The 22,524-nt window shown below is 34.8% G+C and overlaps 4 protein-coding genes and 1 long non-coding RNA gene across 8 annotated transcripts; all 5 read right to left on the reverse strand.

Moving 5' to 3' along the window:
* Positions 1-2,720, reverse strand: LOC108806774 (F-box/LRR-repeat protein At5g63520). 2 transcript variants are annotated; one of them, XM_018578966.2, is made up of 10 exons: positions 2,416-2,720; positions 2,207-2,311; positions 2,017-2,109; positions 1,805-1,933; positions 1,459-1,560; positions 1,332-1,371; positions 1,006-1,164; positions 735-928; positions 540-661; positions 1-470 (listed from the first exon to the last, which is right to left on the reverse strand). In XM_018578966.2, the coding sequence occupies exons 1-10, from the start codon at positions 2,611-2,613 to the stop codon at positions 77-79; spliced, it is 1,536 nt and encodes a 511-aa protein (XP_018434468.2). In that variant the 5' UTR covers positions 2,614-2,720; the 3' UTR covers positions 1-76. The 2 variants fall into 2 exon arrangements, with proteins under 2 accessions (XP_018434468.2, XP_018434469.2); XM_018578967.2 differs by having other exon boundaries at positions 735-925; positions 2,416-2,716.
* A 3,372-nt stretch (positions 2,721-6,092) lies between these two features.
* On the reverse strand, positions 6,093-12,855 carry LOC108836530 (uncharacterized). Its single transcript, XR_008936129.1, has 4 exons — positions 12,669-12,855; positions 6,887-7,279; positions 6,709-6,796; positions 6,093-6,602 (listed from the first exon to the last, which is right to left on the reverse strand). It is a non-coding gene; the product is annotated as an uncharacterized LOC108836530 (long non-coding RNA).
* On the reverse strand, positions 7,971-10,257 carry LOC108836529 (uncharacterized). Its single transcript, XM_056990056.1, has 2 exons — positions 10,089-10,257; positions 7,971-10,001 (listed from the first exon to the last, which is right to left on the reverse strand). The coding sequence occupies exon 2, from the start codon at positions 9,993-9,995 to the stop codon at positions 8,199-8,201; it is 1,797 nt and encodes a 598-aa protein (XP_056846036.1). The 5' UTR covers positions 9,996-10,001; positions 10,089-10,257; the 3' UTR covers positions 7,971-8,198.
* Positions 12,856-13,268: 413 nt separating the features above from the next.
* On the reverse strand, positions 13,269-14,833 carry LOC130496866 (ankyrin repeat domain-containing protein 2B-like). Its single transcript, XM_056989459.1, has 5 exons — positions 14,699-14,833; positions 14,251-14,611; positions 14,062-14,154; positions 13,647-13,786; positions 13,269-13,547 (listed from the first exon to the last, which is right to left on the reverse strand). The coding sequence occupies exons 2-5, from the start codon at positions 14,371-14,373 to the stop codon at positions 13,448-13,450; spliced, it is 456 nt and encodes a 151-aa protein (XP_056845439.1). The 5' UTR covers positions 14,374-14,611; positions 14,699-14,833; the 3' UTR covers positions 13,269-13,447.
* Positions 14,834-18,063: 3,230 nt separating this feature from the next.
* Positions 18,064-21,076, reverse strand: LOC108813775 (ankyrin repeat domain-containing protein 2B). 3 transcript variants are annotated; one of them, XM_056989456.1, is made up of 9 exons: positions 20,969-21,076; positions 20,785-20,829; positions 20,540-20,679; positions 20,232-20,447; positions 19,996-20,141; positions 19,750-19,915; positions 19,540-19,632; positions 18,440-18,579; positions 18,064-18,340 (listed from the first exon to the last, which is right to left on the reverse strand). In XM_056989456.1, exons 2-9 carry the CDS (start codon positions 20,810-20,812, stop codon positions 18,241-18,243), a joined length of 1,029 nt encoding a protein of 342 aa, XP_056845436.1. In that variant the 5' UTR covers positions 20,813-20,829; positions 20,969-21,076; the 3' UTR covers positions 18,064-18,240. The 3 variants fall into 3 exon arrangements, with proteins under 3 accessions (XP_056845436.1, XP_056845438.1, XP_056845437.1); XM_056989458.1 differs by having other exon boundaries at positions 20,935-21,003; XM_056989457.1 differs by having other exon boundaries at positions 20,931-20,985.
* Between the last annotated feature and the right edge of the window lie 1,448 nt (positions 21,077-22,524).

The following is a 22,524-nucleotide window of genomic DNA, read 5'->3' on the forward strand; positions in this document are numbered from 1 at the left end:
TTTAAATAAAAGTTTTGCTTTAAATTAGAGTCTTTAATTTCCTTAAAAAAACATAAAGAAAACAAACATGTTCGGATTAAGAACATGCATACGAGACAATAAGATAAACAGAACTAACAACATGAAGACATCCCTGACCCTGACTGCTACTTTCTTCCTCCTCCACGAACAAGCCTCTTCCGATCTCACCGTCGCAGAATACACCACCAAAACGCAACTCCGGGAAGTTCTCCAAAAACGGCGAGGTATCTGCGTTTGGACGACCAAAGAAGAAGTCACCACGTCCACTATCAGCGAAAACAAAACCTCCAACAACCTCCCGTTTATTCGGTTTGGACACGATGTTTCTAAGCTGAGAAGATACAGCACCCAGTGATGCTTCAGCCACTTTGAGGTCAGGGATGTAAACTTGGAAATCATCACCCGTTTCGATTCCAGCGCCTTTGACTGTTAGATACTGTTCATCGGCTCTGAATAAACCCAAAAAAAAAAGTCATAAACGGGTCAAAAGAAAACGGATACATGTAATGAATCTTTACCCAGCAACTAGATGAAACACAAGTGAGGCAATGATCTCTGGCTTCTGCTCCAAACCAACTGAGTATTTTCTTCTTTTTATCACTCCGATGCATGGATCATCCACCCGGAGGGGGTTTCCTAACTGAGTTTCACATCACTTTAGCTACCAAGTCTTGAGATATATAAGATAAAAGAACATATTTTCAGATGCGTACCTGATTTGCTTCTATGTCATCTAGAATCTGTTCTCCATTGAGAACATCTGCTTCTCCAATTCTTTTTGCCGTCATAAGTGTAGCAGGCCATTTAGGCAGAGTACTAGGCAGAGTATTAGCCACCTTGTACCTCAAATCAACCGGTGAGATTCCTCTTGATATTGCAGTGTGAAACTGAACTCTCCCAGCTTCTGCTTCATTTAGGCACACAACAAATGTTCTCTTGTTTTTTTCCCAAGTAGATGATATTAAAAAGAAAACAGACACTTACCAACGGGTCTGTGTCTATCTCTTGCGAAGATTAGACATGCAAGAACTTTGCTCTCGTCTTCATGAAACTCAAATTTTCTTAATTCATTAGCTCGTTTATGTAAAAATTCCTCCCCCCTTTGATCACCCACGATAATGGTTTCAGCAGGCATGGCATAGTCTGCAATGCAAACAAATTAAATTACAATAATAAGAAAAAGGATGATATGTTTCAATCATATTCTTCGTGTCCTTGGACTTCAGTCTCAAATAAGTTAATTCCTGAAGATGAGTATTTCTGGTTTTAAAATTTTGAAAAAAAATGTACCATAAGGCCAGTACTCATACCCAATTTTCGAATGATAGGTTCTGTGACATAAGTATCAACCTACAAAATACAGCATGAAGACACAAAACACACATAAGCATAGAATTGAATGCATTTCAAGTGAGAGCCAAAAAGTATAGTTCTCACCCCGAAGAGCATAAGACAGGCTGGGGCAGCATCATCTGAAACTGCGGACACAAAATTCCTAATATCCATCACTAATTTGTCTCCAATTCTAGCTTCACATTCCTGCAAAGATATCAACAACACCAACTCTTTCATATATACATTAAAAAAAAAAAAGCATTGGGATAAATAGATAGACCAGTAAACCGGATGTTCACTTGAGTTATAGTTTTCTTTTTTCTATATGTGAAACAATGACTTCCTTTCTTTACCCCTTGTAAGCAAATGAAGCAGATCCATTCAACATAAAAAAAAAATATTATAATATTGAGGACACAGAAACGTTGTTAGATATCTAAATATACACCTCTTTTGCTTGAATTACAGGAATAACGTCGACTTTGATTCCTGGCAAGTAGCCAACGGTCAACAGCACTACAAAAGAACTTGGACCGGTGAACATGTCATCATTAGTTAAGCCAACTTCATGCTTCACCTGTAAACATGATATAAGCTTTAAGAAAAAGAAAAAAAAAAATCAAATCATTAATTGAGAAAATCTAAAAACAAATCAAAAACCTCTCCAGCCTTGTCGTTACACGATTCTTTTCCCAATACTCCTTCAACTACGGATACAATAACAGGAACCCTTGTTCCCACTCTTTCAGTTATCTAACATACATTACACATCATCATGAGCAATTATTATTAACAACATTTTAAAAATCAGTAAAAAAAAATGTGGGAAGAGATTAAGGAGCATCATTACCATATCCAAGGTTTTTCCGATATACCCACATGTAACGTTTGCAATGACGAAATCTGGTCGGATTGGCTCAGACAAAGCTTTATCAATTGCTTCTTCTACAGCTTTCTGCAATTAAAACAAAAATTAGGGTTTATTAGATGTGTCAAATTGTCAATTCACCAGTCTATGCTTTCTCCCTTGGCATGAAATTAGGGTTTTCTCAAGCTTACGAGTTGATCGGAGTTTCTGGAGAAAGCGGAGACCATTTTGGGGCGAGAGAGGATGTGATTGCAGACGATGTTCCACGATCGGTTAACGCAGGAAGCGAAGGCGAACGGTTTCGCGGGTAATCGTTGGAGAATGTTCTGTAGAATGTCGTCGTTCATTGAGGCGATGAACGTCATATCTGCCTTCTTCGATTTCTCCATCTTCTTCTTCGTCGTCTATCACTTCCGCCGTGAGATAATAACGTACTTGAGTTCTTTTCCGGACTAAAATCTCATATAGACCAAGGGACCAAAAAGTAATCTCCCACCTCCTAAATCATTCTACATGGACCGAGAGGAAAAAAATAACAACTTTGTCGTTAATGAAAGAGTTGTATAAACCCCTGGATCATCCCCTCTATGTTTAATCTTAGCCACACGATTTCATACATTTTTCATTCTATTTATTTTTATATATTTCTCTTTTTTAGTCACAATTAATCACAGCCACACAATTTTCATGATTTCATTTTCTCATTCGACTAGGTACAACTAGTATAACTCGTACAAATAAACATATTAAAAATTGTATTGATATATAAATGTTATAATTTACATATGAAATAACTAAATAAATATTATAGCTGGTATATGATGACAAAATTTAATCTGTTTTATTTGAGATTTAAATTTTTTTAATTACATTATTACATTATACTCTAATTTACATTATATACTTTATACTCTTATGTTTTATTAACTATATTATTATGATAAACAAACATTGAACATATTTTTACAAAGCTATAATGCGAAAATATTGGCACGTACAACCTCTAAAGCTATACATATAAATGATTGATGTAATTTTTATTTATTTTCGACGAGTATTACTGATACAACTGGTATAACTTTAACATTTCAGAAATTGACAAAACCAATTTGGTAATCTACATGAGATTACAATCAAATATCTTAACTGGTATGTAGTCAAAAAGTTTATCTTAATTTATTTGAAGTTTTGGAACAAATATTTGAAAATTATTATATAACTTCATAAGTTTACATGATATACCTTATACTTTTAAGGTTTGTTAACTTGTTTGTCCACATAATTTTGAAAAAACACACATGAAATGTATTTTTACAAAATTGATAATTTCATTGTAACCGGGCAAAGATATGTAAACATAAATAAGTGGTACAACTAAGGTAAATGTATTTATCATATGGTACAACTAATATTTTTTTATTTCACTGTCAAAGTACAATTGAACCACTTGTATAGCTTCAAAAACCATAAAATTTAATTTGGTTAGCTGGGGTGCCTGCAATTGTATCCAGTGTTATCAAGCACCAAGCTGATCATCAATGACTTCTTATTTTTGAGGGTAAGCTATTGGTCCTCTCAGATCAGTTCTTGAGGCGAGAGAGGATGTGATTGCAGACGATATAACAAGAGTATTATATCCTCTAATTTGATAACTTGTACGAGTATTATATCCTCTAGACCATAGAACAAGAATCAAAAAAGGTTTCAGCTCGAACAAGTACGTGATTTCAAAAACCTGTAAGGTCATCAAGGAAGAAAAATCTCCAGAACAAATCTGAAAAATAAACAATTTAAGACATGTTAAATTAACAAAATTTGAGAACAGGCAATTTGAAAGTTGAGAGGAACAAAACCGATAACCACAGTCTGAAAGCAACAAAACCGATAACCACAGTCTGAAAGCAACAACAGTAGCTGGTACATTCCACAAGAAAAATTTAAAAGAATCTACGGCGAGATCACTATAAAGCAGCATTATCAAAAATCCAAAAATTCTATAATATCCCATAAAGCATCAATTCCGCAGACGTCTTTTGATGACGATTAATTAATTTTAACCGTCGTCCGTGCCACCATCGTCAGCACAACCTGTTGCGACGAGGCTCCAGATCCTTTACGAAAATGTCACGATCTTCCGGCAAAGAAAACCCGACAAGTACAAATACTTCTCAGTCCTTGTAATGCGACGGAGATCTCCAAAGCAGGAGGCATCATTGGGAACTCTTTGATCTCGCTCCTCATGTGGGGACCTACGAGGGGGTTTCTGAGTCAGCTTCTATCTTCTAGTATGGGAGATGTCATGTGCTGGTCGACATCCTAAATTTTGTCCCTAAGAGTATCCGGTGCTTCTGATTACACCGGAAATTGCATTGATCGGTGCCGATAATCATGAAGTTATCGAAGAGTCTAAGAGTCAACTTTTCCCATACCCCTATTTCTCTACACACAATCTCCTATGGGCTCCCATGATCTTTTATACCCCTTTTTCATAATTCTATTTTTGATCAAAACCTACAACCCCAAATCAAATCTTTCCCCCTCTTCAAAACTATACCCTAACCCCCCTATAGATTAGTGAACCCATGGACAAGTATTTAACTTCTATACCTTTCAAATTTGAAAAAAAAAATATTTTAAAATCGTTTTTTAACCATATTTTGATGATTTTCGTGAAACTATGAAAAAACAGTTTTTTGATTTTTGAAATATTTTTATCAAATTCTATAAATCAAATAAAAATATTCACGTTTCGATTTAGTTTTATGATTTTTCGTTAAATATATAAAATTAAAAGAAGAAAACTGTCTAATAGAGATTGAGGAGTGAGATATAAGGGTATGAGAGGGATTGACTCAGAGTCTAAACGACTCGGAAAGGATTGATTTTCTTTGGTTGCTTATGTGTCAACGTATGTGTATTAATAAAATTATTTGATTGGATATTAAAAAAAAATCATTTATTGACATGACTCCTCCACATGATCCTAAAAATCTTAGATGTAACTCTTTGAGAGAGCCTTATGCTTTTAGTGTGTTGATTTTCAAAACATAAATTTAATCCAAAATAACTAAATCAAGCTTCATAAGTTTCGCCTATTTGTTTTGAAGCTTGATACCGGTTTACCGTTTTCAGATGATTTATTTATTTAAACACATCTCATGTCTTGGGATTTTGACATCAGCGTTCCTTTTTAACTGGTCTTGTTTTTTGAATTCAACAACGAAGTTAACAAAGCCTTTCAAACCCAAAATGTTTTGGAAAATTGTTTAGATTGCTTTTCACTTCAAAACCAAACAAGATTATAGGCAGACACTAATCTATTGTGCAGATTCTTATTTAACACTGTCCCGTTGCTGCCTCTAGAAGAAACTTATTATCCACGGTTTGAGAAAGGTCTATTTTTTATTATTTGGATGGAATGGGGTATAACGACCAAAGATTAATGAAGTCTTTAGACAAAGACTACAAATCAAAAATAGATTCCTCACTTAACACTACCCACACCTTACGTCTTAGGACAAATGCATAAAGGCATGTAGACCAACTGCTTATAAAAGATTTAAGATAAAGAAAGGCATACAAAAGTCTTAAAGACAAAAGACATGTAAGATTGAAAGAGCCACGGCTTACAAAAGTCCTAAGAACAAAGCCTTAAGACAAAAGCATATGAGACATGTCAGTTAAAAGACCCACGGCTTAGAATTCTTTACTACCTACGGCTTATAAGAATCTTAAGATAAAGAAAGGCTTACAAAAGTCATAGAAACAAAAGACATGCAAGACCAAAAGACCTATGGTTTACAAACGTCTTAAGAACAAAGCCTTAGGACAAAGGCATATGAGACATGTCAGTTAAAGTCTTTACTACCCACGGCTTAGAAGTCTTTACTACCCACGGCTTAAGAAAATATGTTTTTGATCATCTGGATGAAATGGAGTATAACGACCAATGGTTTAATCCGTCTAAAGACAAACACTACAAATCAAAACAGAATAACAGATTCTTATTTCACTACCCACGGCTTACAAAAGTCAAAGTCTTTTGACAAAGACATAAGACAGGGTCACAGTTCAAAACTCACGGCTTACAAACTCTTCAGAAAAAGAAATATACGATTAAAAAACCTACGGCTTACAAAAGTCTTAAGAGCAAAACCTTAAGACAAAGGCATATGAGACATGTCAGTTAAAATACCCACAGCTTAAGAATATCTGTTTTTGACATTATTTCAAATACTGAAGGCAAAAATACAAAATTTTAATCTGTTCATTTTCCTTACCTCTGCTTTATTTGTGTACAAGCAAGTGGTTTGTCTGTCTTTAGCACAGGTAAGAAGATACGAGCTGCTACTTGGACACCACTCCATTGCAATCACACCTGCCAAATGAAAAATATCACTGTTCACTAAGACATTAACACTAGGAAAAATAAACATTTATAAGCAGAAGTAGAGTTGATAGAGGGAGAGAGAACTCTAACTCACCATTAGTCCCATCGGATGAGGTAGATGATGATACATGTTGAACTTTTCTATTCAAAGGGCTTCCACCTTGCGTAGCAGAACCAATACACTGCATAAGACCCTCATAAAGATTAGGATGCTTCAGGATTCAAACTTATAAGATTGAACAAGTCTAGAGTTGTAAGAAGTGATGGTATACCTTCCGAAGTGAAAATGAGAAAGATCTGAAGACTTAACTAATCGCCAGACGCAAAATTCACCATCATCAGCCCCTTCCTTGTAATCTCCAACAACCAAAGCACTCTGGATGGCATCATTAAAATCTAGGCCGAAACTTTCTTCTTCTTCTTCTGACCTTTCATGAGTTTCTTCTACGTTGGCAACAAAGTTTGTCTCAGCTTTCACTGCATGTACTGTAGTATCCTCCAAGTCCAATCCAATGCCATTCAGATCTGAAGAGCACCCATTCACTGCCTGATCCTTTTCCCCAGAACGCAAACCAAAACCAAGATGGCTGATCAACTTTATCCTAGATCCATTCTCTTCGAACATGATTTTCAGAGAGCCCCATGTCTCCTTCTCTTCTTCCGATCTGCAAAATCAATGAATTCAAACAGAGCAAAACGTGAGTTGTCTGATCATTTTGCTAAGAACAACTATGAACATTCTCTCAACTCATAAGGATGGCATACTCGGTCTCTTCAGATATTTCCCTACACAAACCCCTTGGGGAAGTCTTCTTATCTCCAGTTGCAGCTTCACATTCAGAAGTTCGATTCACCAAACTTTCTTCTGTGACCAGGCTCTGCCCAAAAAAAAAAAAAAAAAAAACAGAACATTGACGTTTAGTGAGATAAAAATCTAAGAAAAATAGAACATATCAAGTATAAGTTGGGAAGGAATATGCATATAACCACTGATCCACCGCTTCCTTGTAATCAAACTTTGATCGCTTCACCAAACTTTGTAAACCTTTGACTGCAGATCATTTTTATTGATTCTTAGATTAAGGCTCATAATATCCTATGATTCTCTTCTACAATCTGTTAAAATACTGTATATTAGTTCAATTTTGGAAGGTTAGTTTTTCTTTTTTTTTTAACAAGAAAAGAGTATGACCAAGTCGAAGAAAATACTTCATTGCAAACCCATAAAAGAAAATATCCATTTACTCTTTCTTAATTTTTTCTTTTTTTCCAAAGGTAATATTGAAAAAGACCAAGTCGAAGGTTGTAGAAGGAAATGGCCTGTGAAACTATTACAGAACACAGAAGAACCACAAGACATGTTCTCAAATCTCTTAGAGGAATGAAAGAATTGATTGTTCAACTCCAGACATTACGTATATTTGTACATCTGGAGACATGATCAAGAAAAGCAATGATCAAACAAAGACAAAACACATTTGAGGGGAACATAACCAAAGAGGAAACAGTCGAGAGAATCTCTAACTCTATGAAAGAATGATTGGCACTATACAATATCAGACTAACCATCAGATTATACAACTCTTAAGCGGGCACATGATCGGCCATTCCTCTGTCCACAAACACCTTGATTCTCCACAACACCATCTTGCTTTCCATTGTCATGCCTTTGATTACGTAGAGTCTCTCAAGCAGAGACTTAAGCAATTTGTACTCGTCCTTACGTAACCAGTCCATTTGCTTCTTCACAATGATTTCCAAATCTCTGAAAGCTCTCCTCACAAACCCAACTTCCATTTTTCTTTCCACAAGCTCTCTCACTGAATCTACCATCTTATCTGCCATCTCCATCACCGTTCCAGCATAAACTTCCATCTCTACCAATTGAATGATGGCACAGAAGGCACCCAAAAACGCCAAGACCCAGCAGCTGTTATCTACCAAAACATCACCCGGTGGATATAGCCTTTTGTTTATCTCTGGGATAAGATGCTCCACTATAGGATCCATAAACTGCTCATGAAGCCACATTGTTAAGCACTGGAAGATATAGACCGCTCTCTGAAAATCTGTTTCGCTGTGTGATGCAATATAGTAGCCAAGATCGTCCCATAACTCAACATGGGAGATCATCATCTCAGACGCAACGCTGTAGACAACCTCACCAAGGACTTTGAGCATTCTCTCAGAGATTCTTTCTTTTTCCCCAAGGCAAGAGATGAGCAGTGGCTGAAGTTCTCTCAACAATGAAGCGTCTGTTGACTCCCTTGAAATGTAATCAGAGAGAAAATCGTTGAGCCGTCTGATTGCCATTTCTCTGAACCTCTCTTCAACATCAGTGGACGCAAAGACTCTTAAGATCTCAAGCGGCTGTAAGTTGTTCAAACGATCAGACCATTCACGTTCAGAAACTGGTCCATGTTCCTGTGGCTGTTGAACGAGTGATGGGGTAGACTTAACCAAACGATGGATCCTCCCCGTAGCCTCCTTCGTTAGGGGTCCCAAGTCTTTGATCTTGGACAAGAAACAAGACACAAAATCACATTGATCCTCATTGTAATTATACATCCCCTTCTCTCGTCCCAAGAACTTCTCGAGATCTGCAAGCCCTCGTACCAGAAACGGTTCCATACCCTTCTCCACAAGATCACTCGCTGCCTCGACAAGAAGAGTAAGATAACTCTTCACCATATCGTTACTCAACTCAGAGTCCAAGACTTGAACCCCAAGTTTCACAACAGCTTGCAAACCCAAGCTCCAATCATCGACTCGGTCTTGATAAGGAAGAAGCAACACCTTCTCTGCTTTCTCCACAACCACCCCTCCGCAGTTGTATACGAACCTCTCGTACATTGGAGGCAAGTCCGCGAAGACGTGCAACGCCTTTAGAGGGTCGTGGCACGATACCTCGTAGATACATTCGCTGAGCTCGTCCCAACCGCCGTCGTGATCGAGTATCATAACGTCGTAAGCGATGAAAGAAACGATCCGCCTGAAGTTTCTGATCTCGGCCGGTTCTTGTTGCATCCTCAAGCAAGAGATCACGAGAGGTTTGATCTCGCTGAGAGCGACGGGAGATAGTTCGAAGCTGCGGTCCTTGTAGTGGCTGAGGGTTGCGAGGAGGAGATTGATCAAGTGAGATCTGTGGAGGGGGATGGAAGAGGAGAGGTACATGTTGAGAAGCTTTAGGGTTAAGCAGTTGGGGAAGCTACGGGTGAGGAAGTTGAAGAGAGCATTCGCGGTTTGATATTCGGTGGTTTCTTGATCTATAAAGAGATGGCTGACGACGCTCTCCAAACCTTGGTGGCTTGGAGTCGCAAGAACGTCTCTCGCTTTCGAAAACATGAGATTTGGTGGTGGTGGTGGTGGTGGTTCCGCCATTACGCCCTGTTATCACATTGATAAAGCAAGTTTAGGGGAAAAATAAAGATGATCCAGAAGCTCAATATTTGATCGGTGGGGTAGAGAATGGACCTGAGACGGAATCGAAGCAAGGATTCCTCCCTAGAGGTTTATTCGGTAGGGTTCTCCGATTCGCCGATTTAGGATTCGAATATAGGAGATATATGATGATCTGCGGGGTAGTTTTAACTGACGACGACGAGGCCTAGACGGAAAAGCAAATCTATTTTATAATATGAATTATTTTAAAAATATTTTTTTTGGTTTCAAAATGTATATAATTACAATTGGTTTGCATTTGCACATCCAAAGCCAAGAGAGGAGGAGCAGCAGCAGCAGTAAACGTTATTTCACTTGGTATTAAACTATTAGATTAGATATTTTGTCGCTAAAAAAAAGTTATTTTGTCGTTAAAATTTTTAGAAAATTTCAAGTAATTTAGAAAAAAAAATACAATGAATTTACATAACTTCCGATAGTCTTACTGAATTACAAATGAAAACTAAATAGGTTTTTATAAACTTTAATTTATAATTAATTTTATGACTGGTTAGGTATATATTAATTTATGAGTAATTTTGATGGATTAGAGTAGGACTGACGTCTGAATCTCTGTCCTCTAACAGCTGAATCAAAAGTTTTTATTATTTTTAAAAGTTTGATTTAAAATTAGGAGTAGCATTAATAGTGAAAAACTTTGAAAGATATAAAATTTAATCTCAGTTAACCTGAAAGTTTGGGAGTCAGGTGAAAAAAATATTTTCCACAGTTTTTCTTTATCTTTTTTACTGTTTAACTGAAGGTAATAAATTATTTTATTCTCTTTTTTTTTCCGTCAAGGTTTGATTTAATTAAGGGCCAAGCCCAGAACATTACAAGCAAATCTTACAAGACCCAAATACGAAAAGGCCACCAAAGAAACACAAACGGGCCGAAAACCCACTTTACGAAAACCCTAATCTTGAAACGAGAAATGACGCTGATAACTCCTCCCGAGCCGTCACATCCCCACCACTTCGAGCCACCACCGGGAAACCTATCGTCGATTCACCAGTATTCACCGGAGTCCATGAACTCCACACCATTTTCACCGCAAACGCTTTCACTCATGTGTTTCTAATATTGGAGAGAATCAATCGCCGGAGCGAGATCTCATCCGCCACCATCCGCCGCAAACACCAAGAGACAAACTTTGCACCCAACATCACCGTCTTCCACCGAAGAGCTTCGATCGTCAAGCGACGAGATCTCATCCACCGAATCCAGACCGACACCACATGAAACTATATAAAATCCAAACCCTAAAAATCGAGGGAACCAAGGCCGGCGACGATGAAGCTGTAGTAGTCTCCACCTCCCGGAGTCTTTGCCGGCGACGTAGAGCAGGGGCAGAGCTACATCATGAAGAGTGGGGTCAGCTGACCCCGGTCAAATATGAAAAAAATAAATGTTTAAGTTTAGAGATGTGAATAACAGTTGCTCAGTTGGTTTACTTCCTTTTATTTGACCCCCCTTATCCCAACTTCGATTTCCGTCTGTGCACCCTCTTGTCCTTTTTTCTTACATTTTCTTTAACTAATTTGGGCCTAAAATCCAAGCATATTAGTCAAACCAGTTTTTTTATTGCTTTTCGAGTGTTTTCTTATATGTTTTTTGTTTGTTTAAGTTCACATTGTTTTTTTCTTTCAGTTGTTTTGCAATTTATTTAGTTATTTTCCACTTTTGTTTTAAATTTCATTTAACAAATAATTTTTAAGTACCTATGTACTATACTTTTTGTTTCAAATATAATTTCTTTTAAAAATTAAAACAGCTTAATAGTTTATGTTACAAATACTTTTAAATTAGTATTAATAAACTATATTTTATAAATTTTAATTTAATAAAATTAAATTATGATCCCAGTTTAAATATTTTTTAGCTCCGCCACTGCCTTCATGTAAGCTGCCCTGCTCGTCCTCAAATGTTTCTCATGATCTTTGTTCTAAAAAGCGGCCGAGTTGCCGAGTAAGCGTCCGCAAAATCGTGAAGCGTTGGGTCACCGTGGCGAGTTTGGCCAATTCGGATGCATTCCACGTTGACCCGCATTTTGCCCGCCAAGAACGTGATATAAGTTTACGCGGCCGCGTTATGTTGTTTCCGGAAAGCTAAAAAATCTCTGAAAATGTTTATAACTTGTAGATCTGATGTAATTATAGTGTACAAATTAAGAAAGCAAGTGAAAAAAGGAAAAAATAAATAAAGAGAGAACCATGGAAGCGCAAAAGTTTAACTGCAGAACCAAATAAAGAAGAAGAAGATGAAGACATACGTGTCTTTGACCAAAAGAAAAAAGAAGACATACGTGTCTTTATTATTTATTAAAACAATATAAATAAAAAACTGGAAAAAATCACCAAATATGGGTCGAACCTTGTGTTAGCATGCCCAAATGGTTTACACAGAACCACTGACCTAGTTTTAATAATATGCAGAGCCCACAAATGAAATATATATCCTATTGAAAGCTAAAACCATTAAAAAAAAATCCCCGATTACTCTTCGATTTATTTCCGATTTTCCGATAACTCGCTAGGCCCTTGTCAGCCGCACGCGTAGCGCCTAGCGAGTTTCCGAACAAGGCTCATGATTACTTTCCCCCAAATGGCTTACCAACAACTAAAGCATCGGCCATATTACTTGTGGGTATACACCGATCCACCGCTTCCTTGTAATCAAACTTTGATCACTTCACCAAACTTTATTCTCGGACTCTGGAGAATAAACAAGAACAAATAATAATAATATCTTTTAGTTAGTAGTGGATGTATTTCAGAATTTAGGTGGAATGAGATTGTATTTGGGATTTCAGAACCAGAATAATTATCAATTTTTGCAAGTTATTTGAAAGACAAATTTTTTTAAAAAAAGTTTCAACAATTTGAATCTCAATTATATTCTACGGACGCAAAATACAAAAAAAACTAATAGTTTTAGGCAATGCAAGAATATAAGCATCATTTATTATTTATATGGATATAAATACTGAACTAACAACACATGAATCTGTTTAAAATGCTGACGAAAAAAAATAGTAAGGACATAAACATATTTATTAATACAGTTAACCTTTGATTGCAGATCATTTTTATTGATTCTTAGATTAAGGCTCATAATATCCTATGATTCTCTTCTACAATCTGTTAAAATATATTAGTTCAATTTTGGAAGGTTAGTATTTCTTTTTTTTAACAAGAAAAGAGTATGACCAAGTCGAAGAAAAATACTTCATTGCAAAACCATAAAAGAAAATATCCATTTACTTCTTCTTAATTTTTTCTTTTTTTCCAAAGGTAATATTGAAAAAGACCAAGTCGAAGGTTTGTAGAAAGCAATGGCCTGTGAAACTATTACAGAACACAGAAGAGCCACAAGACATGTTCTCAAATCTCTTAGAGGAATGCATCCTTCTCAAGGAGCTTCACAACTTCGAGCTGATTGTTAAGCTTTGCCACATCAACCGGAGTTTTACTGTCTGTGTTTTGCAGAGTGCTGGAAACAATACAAACAATTAAGAAAAACATTTGAGTTCGATAAAACCATTTAAGAAAAATGTTTGAAATCGAAACTGAGATTATTTTGTAAACTTACACTGCAGCACCATTCTCTAAGAGAAGGCTTACACACTCTTTCCGTCCGTAACCAGCGGCATAATGCAATGGAGTGTTTTTGTTTTTGTCCACTGCATTGACATTTGCTCCAGCATCCACAAGAACTTGAGCACATTTCACCTAAAAAAGGGGGAAAAAATCAATTTATAACCGTTAAGGCTCAAACAGTTTAAGCTTTGAACAACACATGTAAAATGCACATAGGTTGACTGTAACTGTCAGCTTCCATTTTCACTGTTCTAAAACGTTATGTAATAATAAATAATCTTATAGTACATCAAGTGCAAAACACTTATAGCTTGTACAGCGAAATAGAATGCTTTGCATTATGATAATGTGACAATTTAAAAAGTTCTTGATTGTTGCTACGGTTTGTTTAAAGAGATTTGACATACCTCGCCATATCCACATGCAAAATGCAATGCTGTTCTTCCCTCAGAGTCTTCTTCATCTTTGTTACCACCAGATGCTAACGCAGCTTTCAGACCCTGATTGATTCAAGAAATTAAGCACAGCGAGTTCCAAAGTTAAACTAGGGCATAAAAACCACACCATTAAGAACTAGTCATAGAAAAAACAATTACCTCAACATCACCAAGACTAGCAGTCTGATGAACAATAGACTCTTCTTCATCTTCTCCTTCTTCCGCCTCCTCAGGTTCAGGTTCAGCTGCAACATTCTGCTCAGCTCCAACAGCTATACCCATTGCTTCTCCCAGCTTCTTCAAAACAGTTGAGAAGCTTTAGGGTTAAGCAGTTGGGGAAGCTACGGGTGAGGAAGTTGAAGAGAGCATTCGCGGTTTGATATTCGGTGGTTTCTTGATCTATAAAGAGATGGCTGACGACGCTCTCCAAACCTTGGTGGCTTGGAGTCGCAAGAACGTCTCTCGCTTTCGAAAACATGAGATTTGGTGGTGGTGGTGGTGGTGGTTCCGCCATTACGCCCTGTTATCACATTGATAAAGCAAGTTTAGGGGAAAAATAAAGATGATCCAGAAGCTCAATATTTGATCGGTGGGGTAGAGAATGGACCTGAGACGGAATCGAAGCAAGGATTCCTCCCTAGAGGTTTATTCGGTAGGGTTCTCCGATTCGCCGATTTAGGATTCGAATATAGGAGATATATGATGATCTGCGGGGTAGTTTTAACTGACGACGACGAGGCCTAGACGGAAAAGCAAATCTATTTTATAATATGAATTATTTTAAAAATATTTTTTTTGGTTTCAAAATGTATATAATTACAATTGGTTTGCATTTGCACATCCAAAGCCAAGAGAGGAGGAGCAGCAGCAGCAGTAAACGTTATTTCACTTGGTATTAAACTATTAGATTAGATATTTTGTCGCTAAAAAAAAGTTATTTTGTCGTTAAAATTTTTAGAAAATTTCAAGTAATTTAGAAAAAAAAATACAATGAATTTACATAACTTCCGATAGTCTTACTGAATTACAAATGAAAACTAAATAGGTTTTTTATAAACTTTAATTTATAATTAATTTTATGACTTGTTAGGTATATATTAATTTATGAGTAATTTTGATGGATTAGAGTAGGACTGGCGTCTGAATCTCTGTCTTCTAACAGCTGAATCAAAAAATTTTATTATTTTTAAAAGTTTGATTTAAAATTAGGAGTAGCATTAATAGTGAAAAACTTTGAAAGATATAAAATTTAATCTCAGTTAACCTAAAAGTTTGGGAGTCAGGTGAAAAAGGTATTTTCCACAGTTTTTTTTTATTTTTTTTACTGTTTAACTGAAGGTAATAAATCATTTTATTCTCTTACTATGTTAAAAGAGAAAAATAAATTATGATTACATTACTATTCTTTTTAATTTATTTTCATTTACTCGGTTAATGACAACCCTTCCATGGCTCTCCATCATTCACCAAACAGATTTTTGGACCTACCAAAAATTGACTCAAAAAAAACGTGAGTTGTCTGATCATTTTGCTAAGAACAACTATGAACATTATCTCAACTCACAAGGATGGCATACTCGGTCTCTTCAGATATTTCCCTACACAAACCCCTTAGGGAAGTCTTCCTATCTCCAGTTGCAGCTTCACATTCAGAAGTTCGATTCACCAAACTTTCTTCTTAAGTTATAAAGTTTAGTAAAATAAAAACAGAACATTGAACGTTTAGTAAGATAAAATTCGAAGAAAAATAGAACACATCAAGTAAGTTGGGAAGGAATATGCATATACCTTCATGCAGGGCAGAGCTACATCATGAGAGTGGGGTCAGCTGACCCCGGTCAAATATGAAAAAAATAAATGTTTAAGTTTAGAGATGTGAATAACAGCTGCTCAGTTGGTTTAATTCCTTTCATTTGACCCCTTTTATCCCAACTTTGATTTCCGTCTGTGCACCCTCTTGTCATTTTTTCTTACATTTTCTTTAACTAATTTGGGCCTAAAATCCAAACATATTAGTCAAACCAGTTTTTTTATTGCTTTTCGAGTGTTTTCTTATATGTTTTTTGTTTGTTTAAGTTCACATTGTTTTTTCTTTCAGTTGTTTTGCAATTTATTTAGTTATTTTCCGCTTTTGTTTTAAATTTCATTTAACAAATAATTTTTAAGTACCTATGTACTATACTTTTTGTTTCAAATATAATTTCTTTTAAAATTAAAACAGCTTAATAGTTTATGTTACAAATACTTTTAAATTAGTATTAATAAACTATATTTTATAAATTTAATTTAATAAAATTAAATTATGACCCCGGTTTAAATATTTTTTAGCTCTGCCACTGCGTTCATGTAAGCTGCCCTGCTCGTCCTCAAATGTTTCTCATGATTACTTTCCCCCAAATGGCTTACCAACAACTAAAGCATCGGCCATATTACTTGTGGGTATACACCGATCCACCGCTTCCTTGTAATCAAACTTTGATCACTTCACCAAACTTTGTTCTCGGACTCTGGAGAATAAACAAGAACAAATAATAATAATAATATCTTTTAGTTAGTAGTGGATGTATTTCAGAATTTAAGTGGAATGATATTGTATTTGGGATTTCAGAACCAGAATAATTATCAATTTTTGCAAGTTATTTGAAAGACAAATTTTTTTAAAAAAAAGTTTCAACAATTCGAATCTCAATCATATTTCACGGACGCAAAATACAAAAACTGATAGTTTTAGGCAATGCAAGAATATAAGCATCATTTATTGTTTATATGGATATAAATACTGAACTAACAACACATGAATCTGTTTAAAATGCTGACGAAAAAAAATAGTAGTAACTGTATTAATAAATATGTTTATGTCCATGCTGACAAAACACCTAGTTAACCTTTGATTGCATATCATTTTTATTGATTCTTAGGCTTTGATTGGTACAGCTGATGAAGAAACAGTAGCAGTATTCTGTAGAAGCAGTATGCTGCAGAAACTGTATGCTCTTATTAAAACTTTTAATAAGATTATTGGTAGAGCAGTAGCAATATACAATTTTAAGTTTTTTTGTAAAAGTTAGTTTATAATATATTTATTTTAAACCTATATATATTAAATTATATATATATATATATATTAATAATATATTTGTTATTAAAAATAATGAATCTTAATTAATAACATAAATTAAATTTTCAATGTGAAATATTATGATTTTAGAATGTATTTTAAAAAAATTATTTTTGGATATAAAATAATTTTGAATATTATTAAATAAAATAAATAAAATATAAATTTATTTTTGGATATAAATAATTTGAATATATTAAAAAAATAATAAATTATCATTATATATATCTTTTATTTTATATATTAATATATAAAAGAGATATAATCTATTTTTATATACTAATTTCAAAAATTATGTTTATATCGAAATTTTATTTTAAAAAAATAAAATTTACAATTAAAATTTATTTTTTAAAAATAATATTTTGCATTTAAAATATAATATAATTTATATAATCAAATTATATTTTTAATGTGAAATACTATTTTAAAAAAATATTTATATTGTAAATTTATTTCAGAAATCAAATTTTTATTTTCTGGATATAAAAATAATTTTATGATAATATTAAATCAAATAAATGAATTAATTATATATTTTTTTAAATTTATAAATTGTAAATGCAAATGCTTTTCTAAAAACTTTATATGAGAGCATTTGCTAGAAATCATTTAGAAAGCATTAGCATTTAGTAAATGCTTTTCTAAATGTTTTTCAAATAAATGTTATGTTGATTGGATAATGTATAGCATAATGCTAATGCTGTACCAATCAAGATTTTAGATTAATCAAGGCTTTAGATTAAGGCTCATAATATCCTATGATCCTCTTCTACAATCTGTTAAAATATATTAGTTCAATTTTGGAAGGTTAGTATTTCTTTTTTTTTTAACAAGAAAAGAGTATGACCAAGTCGAAGAAAAATACTTCATTGCAAAACCATAAAAGAAAATATCCATTTACTCTTTCTTAATTTTTCTTTTTTCCAAAGGTAATATTGAAAAAGACCAAGTCGAAGGTGTGTAGAAAGCAATGGCCTGTGAAACTATTACAGAACACAGAAGAGCCACAAGACATGTTCTCAAATCTCTTAGAGGAATGCATCCTTCTCAAGGAGCTTCACAACTTCGAGCTGATTGTTAAGCTTTGCCACATCAACCGGAGTTTTACTGTCTGTGTTTTGCAGAGTGCTGGAAACAATACAAACAATTAAGAAAAACATTTGAGTTCGATAAAACCATTTAAGAAAAATGTTTGAAATCGAAACTGAGATTATTTTGTAAACTTACACTGCAGCACCATTCTCTAAGAGAAGGCTTACACACTCTTTCCGTCCGTAACCAGCGGCATAATGCAATGGAGTGTTTTTGTTTTTGTCCACTGCATTGACATTTGCTCCAGCATCCACAAGAACTTGAGCACATTTCACCTAAAAAAGGTGAAAAAATCAATTTATAACCGTTAAGGCTCAAACAGTTTAAGCTTTGAACAACACATGTAAAATGCACATAGGTTGACTGTAACTGTCAGCTTCTTTTTTCACTGTTCTAAAACGTTATGTAATAATAAATAATCTTATAGTACATCAAGTGCAAAACACTTATAGCTTGTACTAGCGGTGGGCACTTTACCCGATATCCGAAGTGGCACCCGAACCCGAACCGAAATCAGAACCGAAGTAGCAAAATACCCGAATGGATATTAAGTTAGGAGAGATTGGATATCCGAACCCGAACGGGTAATACCCGAACCCGAATAGATATCCGAAGATAACCGAACATATGTATATTTACCTTTATTTTTCTAGTTTACATCTCTCATTTTATTTAAAATATTTAAATTGATGTTACACATACTTTAAGATCATATAGTATATATATAATTATGAAGAAAATAATTTGATATTCATTTAAAATGCATGTCAAATTTTTTGTTTCATGTATTAACAAAAGTTACATCCAAAGTTTAAAACAATAGCCAAATTAATATTTTTATTTTTGAAATGTTATATCCAAATCTATTAATCATTCAATCTATAAAAAATAGAAAAATCAGTTAAGTGAAATCTATATTTTTAAATACAAGAAACTTAAAAAATTGAAAATTTTTTATTTCTTCTAAAATCTAAATATCCGAACCCGATCCAAAATAACCGAACCCGAACTAAAAATACCCGAACCCGACCCGAAATACAGAAATACCCGAACGGGTTTTATATCCCTATACCGAAATACCCGAAAATCCAAAATACCCGATCCGAACCCGAACGGGTACCCGAACGCCCACCCCTAGCTTGTACAGCCATATAGAATGCTTTGCATTATAATTATGCGACAATTTAAAAAGTTCTTGATTGTTGCTACGGTTTGTTTAAAGAGACTTGACATACCTCGCCATATCCACATGCAAAATGCAATGCTGTCCTTCCCTCAGAGTCTTCTTCATCTTTGTTACCACCAGATGCTAACGCAGCTTTCAGACCCTGATTGATTCAAGAAATTAAGCACAGCTAGTTCCAAAGTTAAACTAGGGCAACAACCCCAATTAAAGGGTCTAAAAACCACACCATTAAGAACTAGTCATGGAAAAAACAAATTACCTCAACATCACCAAGACTAGCAGTCTGATGAACAATAGACTCTTCTTCATCTTCAACTTCTTCCACCTCCTCAGGTTCAGGTTCAGCTGCAACATTCTGCTCAGCTCCAACAGCTATACCCATTGCTTCTCCCAGCTTCTTCAAAACATCTTTATCATTCCAGTACCTAACACCGCAATACAAATTTACCAAACCAAACACACAAAGAGGTTAATAATTTCTATAAAGAAAGATCTCATAACATACTTCATCATGGCGGAAGGATCAGCATCTATCTCAGCTAATATAGGTTTCAAGGTAGGATCTTCTTTCATCTGTGCCATACGCTCAGTAAACTGCTCTGTTGCTCCAGGGTTAGCAAAAACCTCCATAAACGAAGACATTTGTGGATCCTGAAACAAAACAAAACAAAAAACTCAATCAGAGATTCAATGTCAAGAAGAACAATAACAACTTAACAAGAAGCAGCTTGTATTAGCTACCTGTACCAAGGCGTTGCCGAGTTTCTCAGCCATGGTTCTGAACTCAGGGTTTCCCATAACCTGATTCATTGTAGCCATGTACTGTTCCGGATCAAAGTTAGGGAGACCTCCTCCTTCTCCTGATGCACTTGGAACAGATTTCTGAAGCTGCTCAGCTAACTGGTTAAAGGTGGGATCTTTGGCTATTTGCTCAGCCAATTCCTTGATGCTTGGGTCCTGGAAACAATAACAAACCAAACCCACTTCAACTATAGAATCCAAAAGTACAGAAAACCAAAAGAAAAAAATAATAATGAAAATAGGCTCACATTGAGAATACCCGCCATGCTTGAGAAATCGAAAGCATTGAAGTCAATACCAAAATCAGCAGGTGAAGGTGAAGGTGAAGGAGAAGCTCCTGAGGCAGATCCCTGTTTAGGGCTCTTGCTCTTGGAATCGTTTTTCTCATCTGCACAAAAAAACATTAAAATATTTTATGTGTAACTCCAAGGAACAACAAAACAGCTACCAAATTAAATAAATCAGATAATAAACTTGAGATAAGAGTCAATACCACGAGTGTTGTCTGAACTTGAAGCCATCGGATATCACAGAAAACCTAGAAAATTCACAGAGAAAAATTTAACAGACAATTAATCAGAAAATCTGAAAAGAGAAGATCACCAGATTGGAATTGAGAGATGATCCTTAATTCCTTACGCACAATCCAAAGTAAAGAGAAGGGATGGAGGCGATACCTGTCGAAGCAGAGGCACGGCACACACGAAAACAAAAGATGGAGAAAGATAGTTGACAAAAGGCCACGTTGAAGTTTGAGTCTATAAGTTTAATGGCCTCAATTTTATGTGATACTTGTACCATGAAGCCCAAGCCCATTAATGGTCTCTCTGTAAGGTATTAAATATTATGAATTAAACATTTACTATATTAACAAAATTATAGATAGATCCAGATCCATATATCTGGAAAATTCATGAATTCCAGATCTAGATTTCATCCAAATCTGGATTATTGATTTTTGGATATCTAAAATCTGGATATTTGTTTAAATATTATATTATTTGCGGATATCTAGATTCGATATCATAAAAATAATCAAATTAAAAGAAATATTTTAGAATAGTAAGATTCTAAAATAATATATAAATTAAATACTTATATATATATATATAAATTATATTAAATACTTAAATATACATAAATTAAATTAACATATCAAATATAGCTATCAGTAAAAATTAAAAGTTCAATATATATATATATATATATATATATATTTAAAAATACAAATCTAGATATATGGACCTAAAATTAGGATATTCGAATCCGTTTATGACGAATCCAAGATTTGTATCGGATCCGACATAAACACATTTTATAAAATAGTATCTGTAAGTATATGGGCTTCATATATCAATTCTTCATGAGCTTGAAAATTGGACTGAGTTTTGTCTAAACCCAATTCAAGATAGCTCTTGCTTCACGTACAAGAAAAGGAAATTGTGTATGTGAATATGTCGGCTACAACTCATTATGGAGAAAAAGGAAAAGCACAAAAGACAGTCGGTGATCTTTGATATAAATAAGAAAACGTCCAAGCCTTATACGATCATCCGAGAGATCTGAGATAAACCCTAAACACAAGTACAAAAAGAAGTTTAGAGAGAGATATCTAAGAGTAGAAGAAACTAAGAGATATTGTTCGAGTCATGTCGCTAAGGGATAAAGTTTCTTTAATCTTTCTTATTCTTTGTTGGTGTCATGTCTTATACAAAGAGAGCGCTTATAGCGTTTGTGTAAACCCTTTGATTGATAGTAGATATTGTGGGAGACGGTTTCCACCCCATAGGTACCGCAAGAGAACTGGGTTAAAAATCTTGTGTCGTTATTTAATTAAGCAATCAAACGATCGATAATTCCTAACAGTATCGTTTAAAAAAAAATCCAAGTATGCATTCATCACTTAGTTGGAATGGTCAGTTGTCTTTCAACATGTCCAAGTGGGTTTAACAAACCAGTAACTCATGCACTATATATCAAGCTATTTCGCAAAAACGCGAGGTCATCTGTTCTTTCATTGTAATTACTCTGCTCAAATCTGGAACACCCTTGCGAGAGGGATTTTGAAGAAACTATACACACCAAACTGGGATGAGATCACTACACTTCTCACAGGTGGAGGACGTGATCATTACTTTGATTTCTAATAAGATACGTGTTCAAAACTAAGGTTGGAAATAGATGAATCAACGGAGACACACCGAACCGGCATCCATCGGCTCAAGAAAACAAC

Source organism: Raphanus sativus, chromosome 6 (assembly GCF_000801105.2).
Source record: "Raphanus sativus cultivar WK10039 chromosome 6, ASM80110v3, whole genome shotgun sequence".
Taxonomy (NCBI): domain Eukaryota; kingdom Viridiplantae; phylum Streptophyta; class Magnoliopsida; order Brassicales; family Brassicaceae; genus Raphanus; species Raphanus sativus.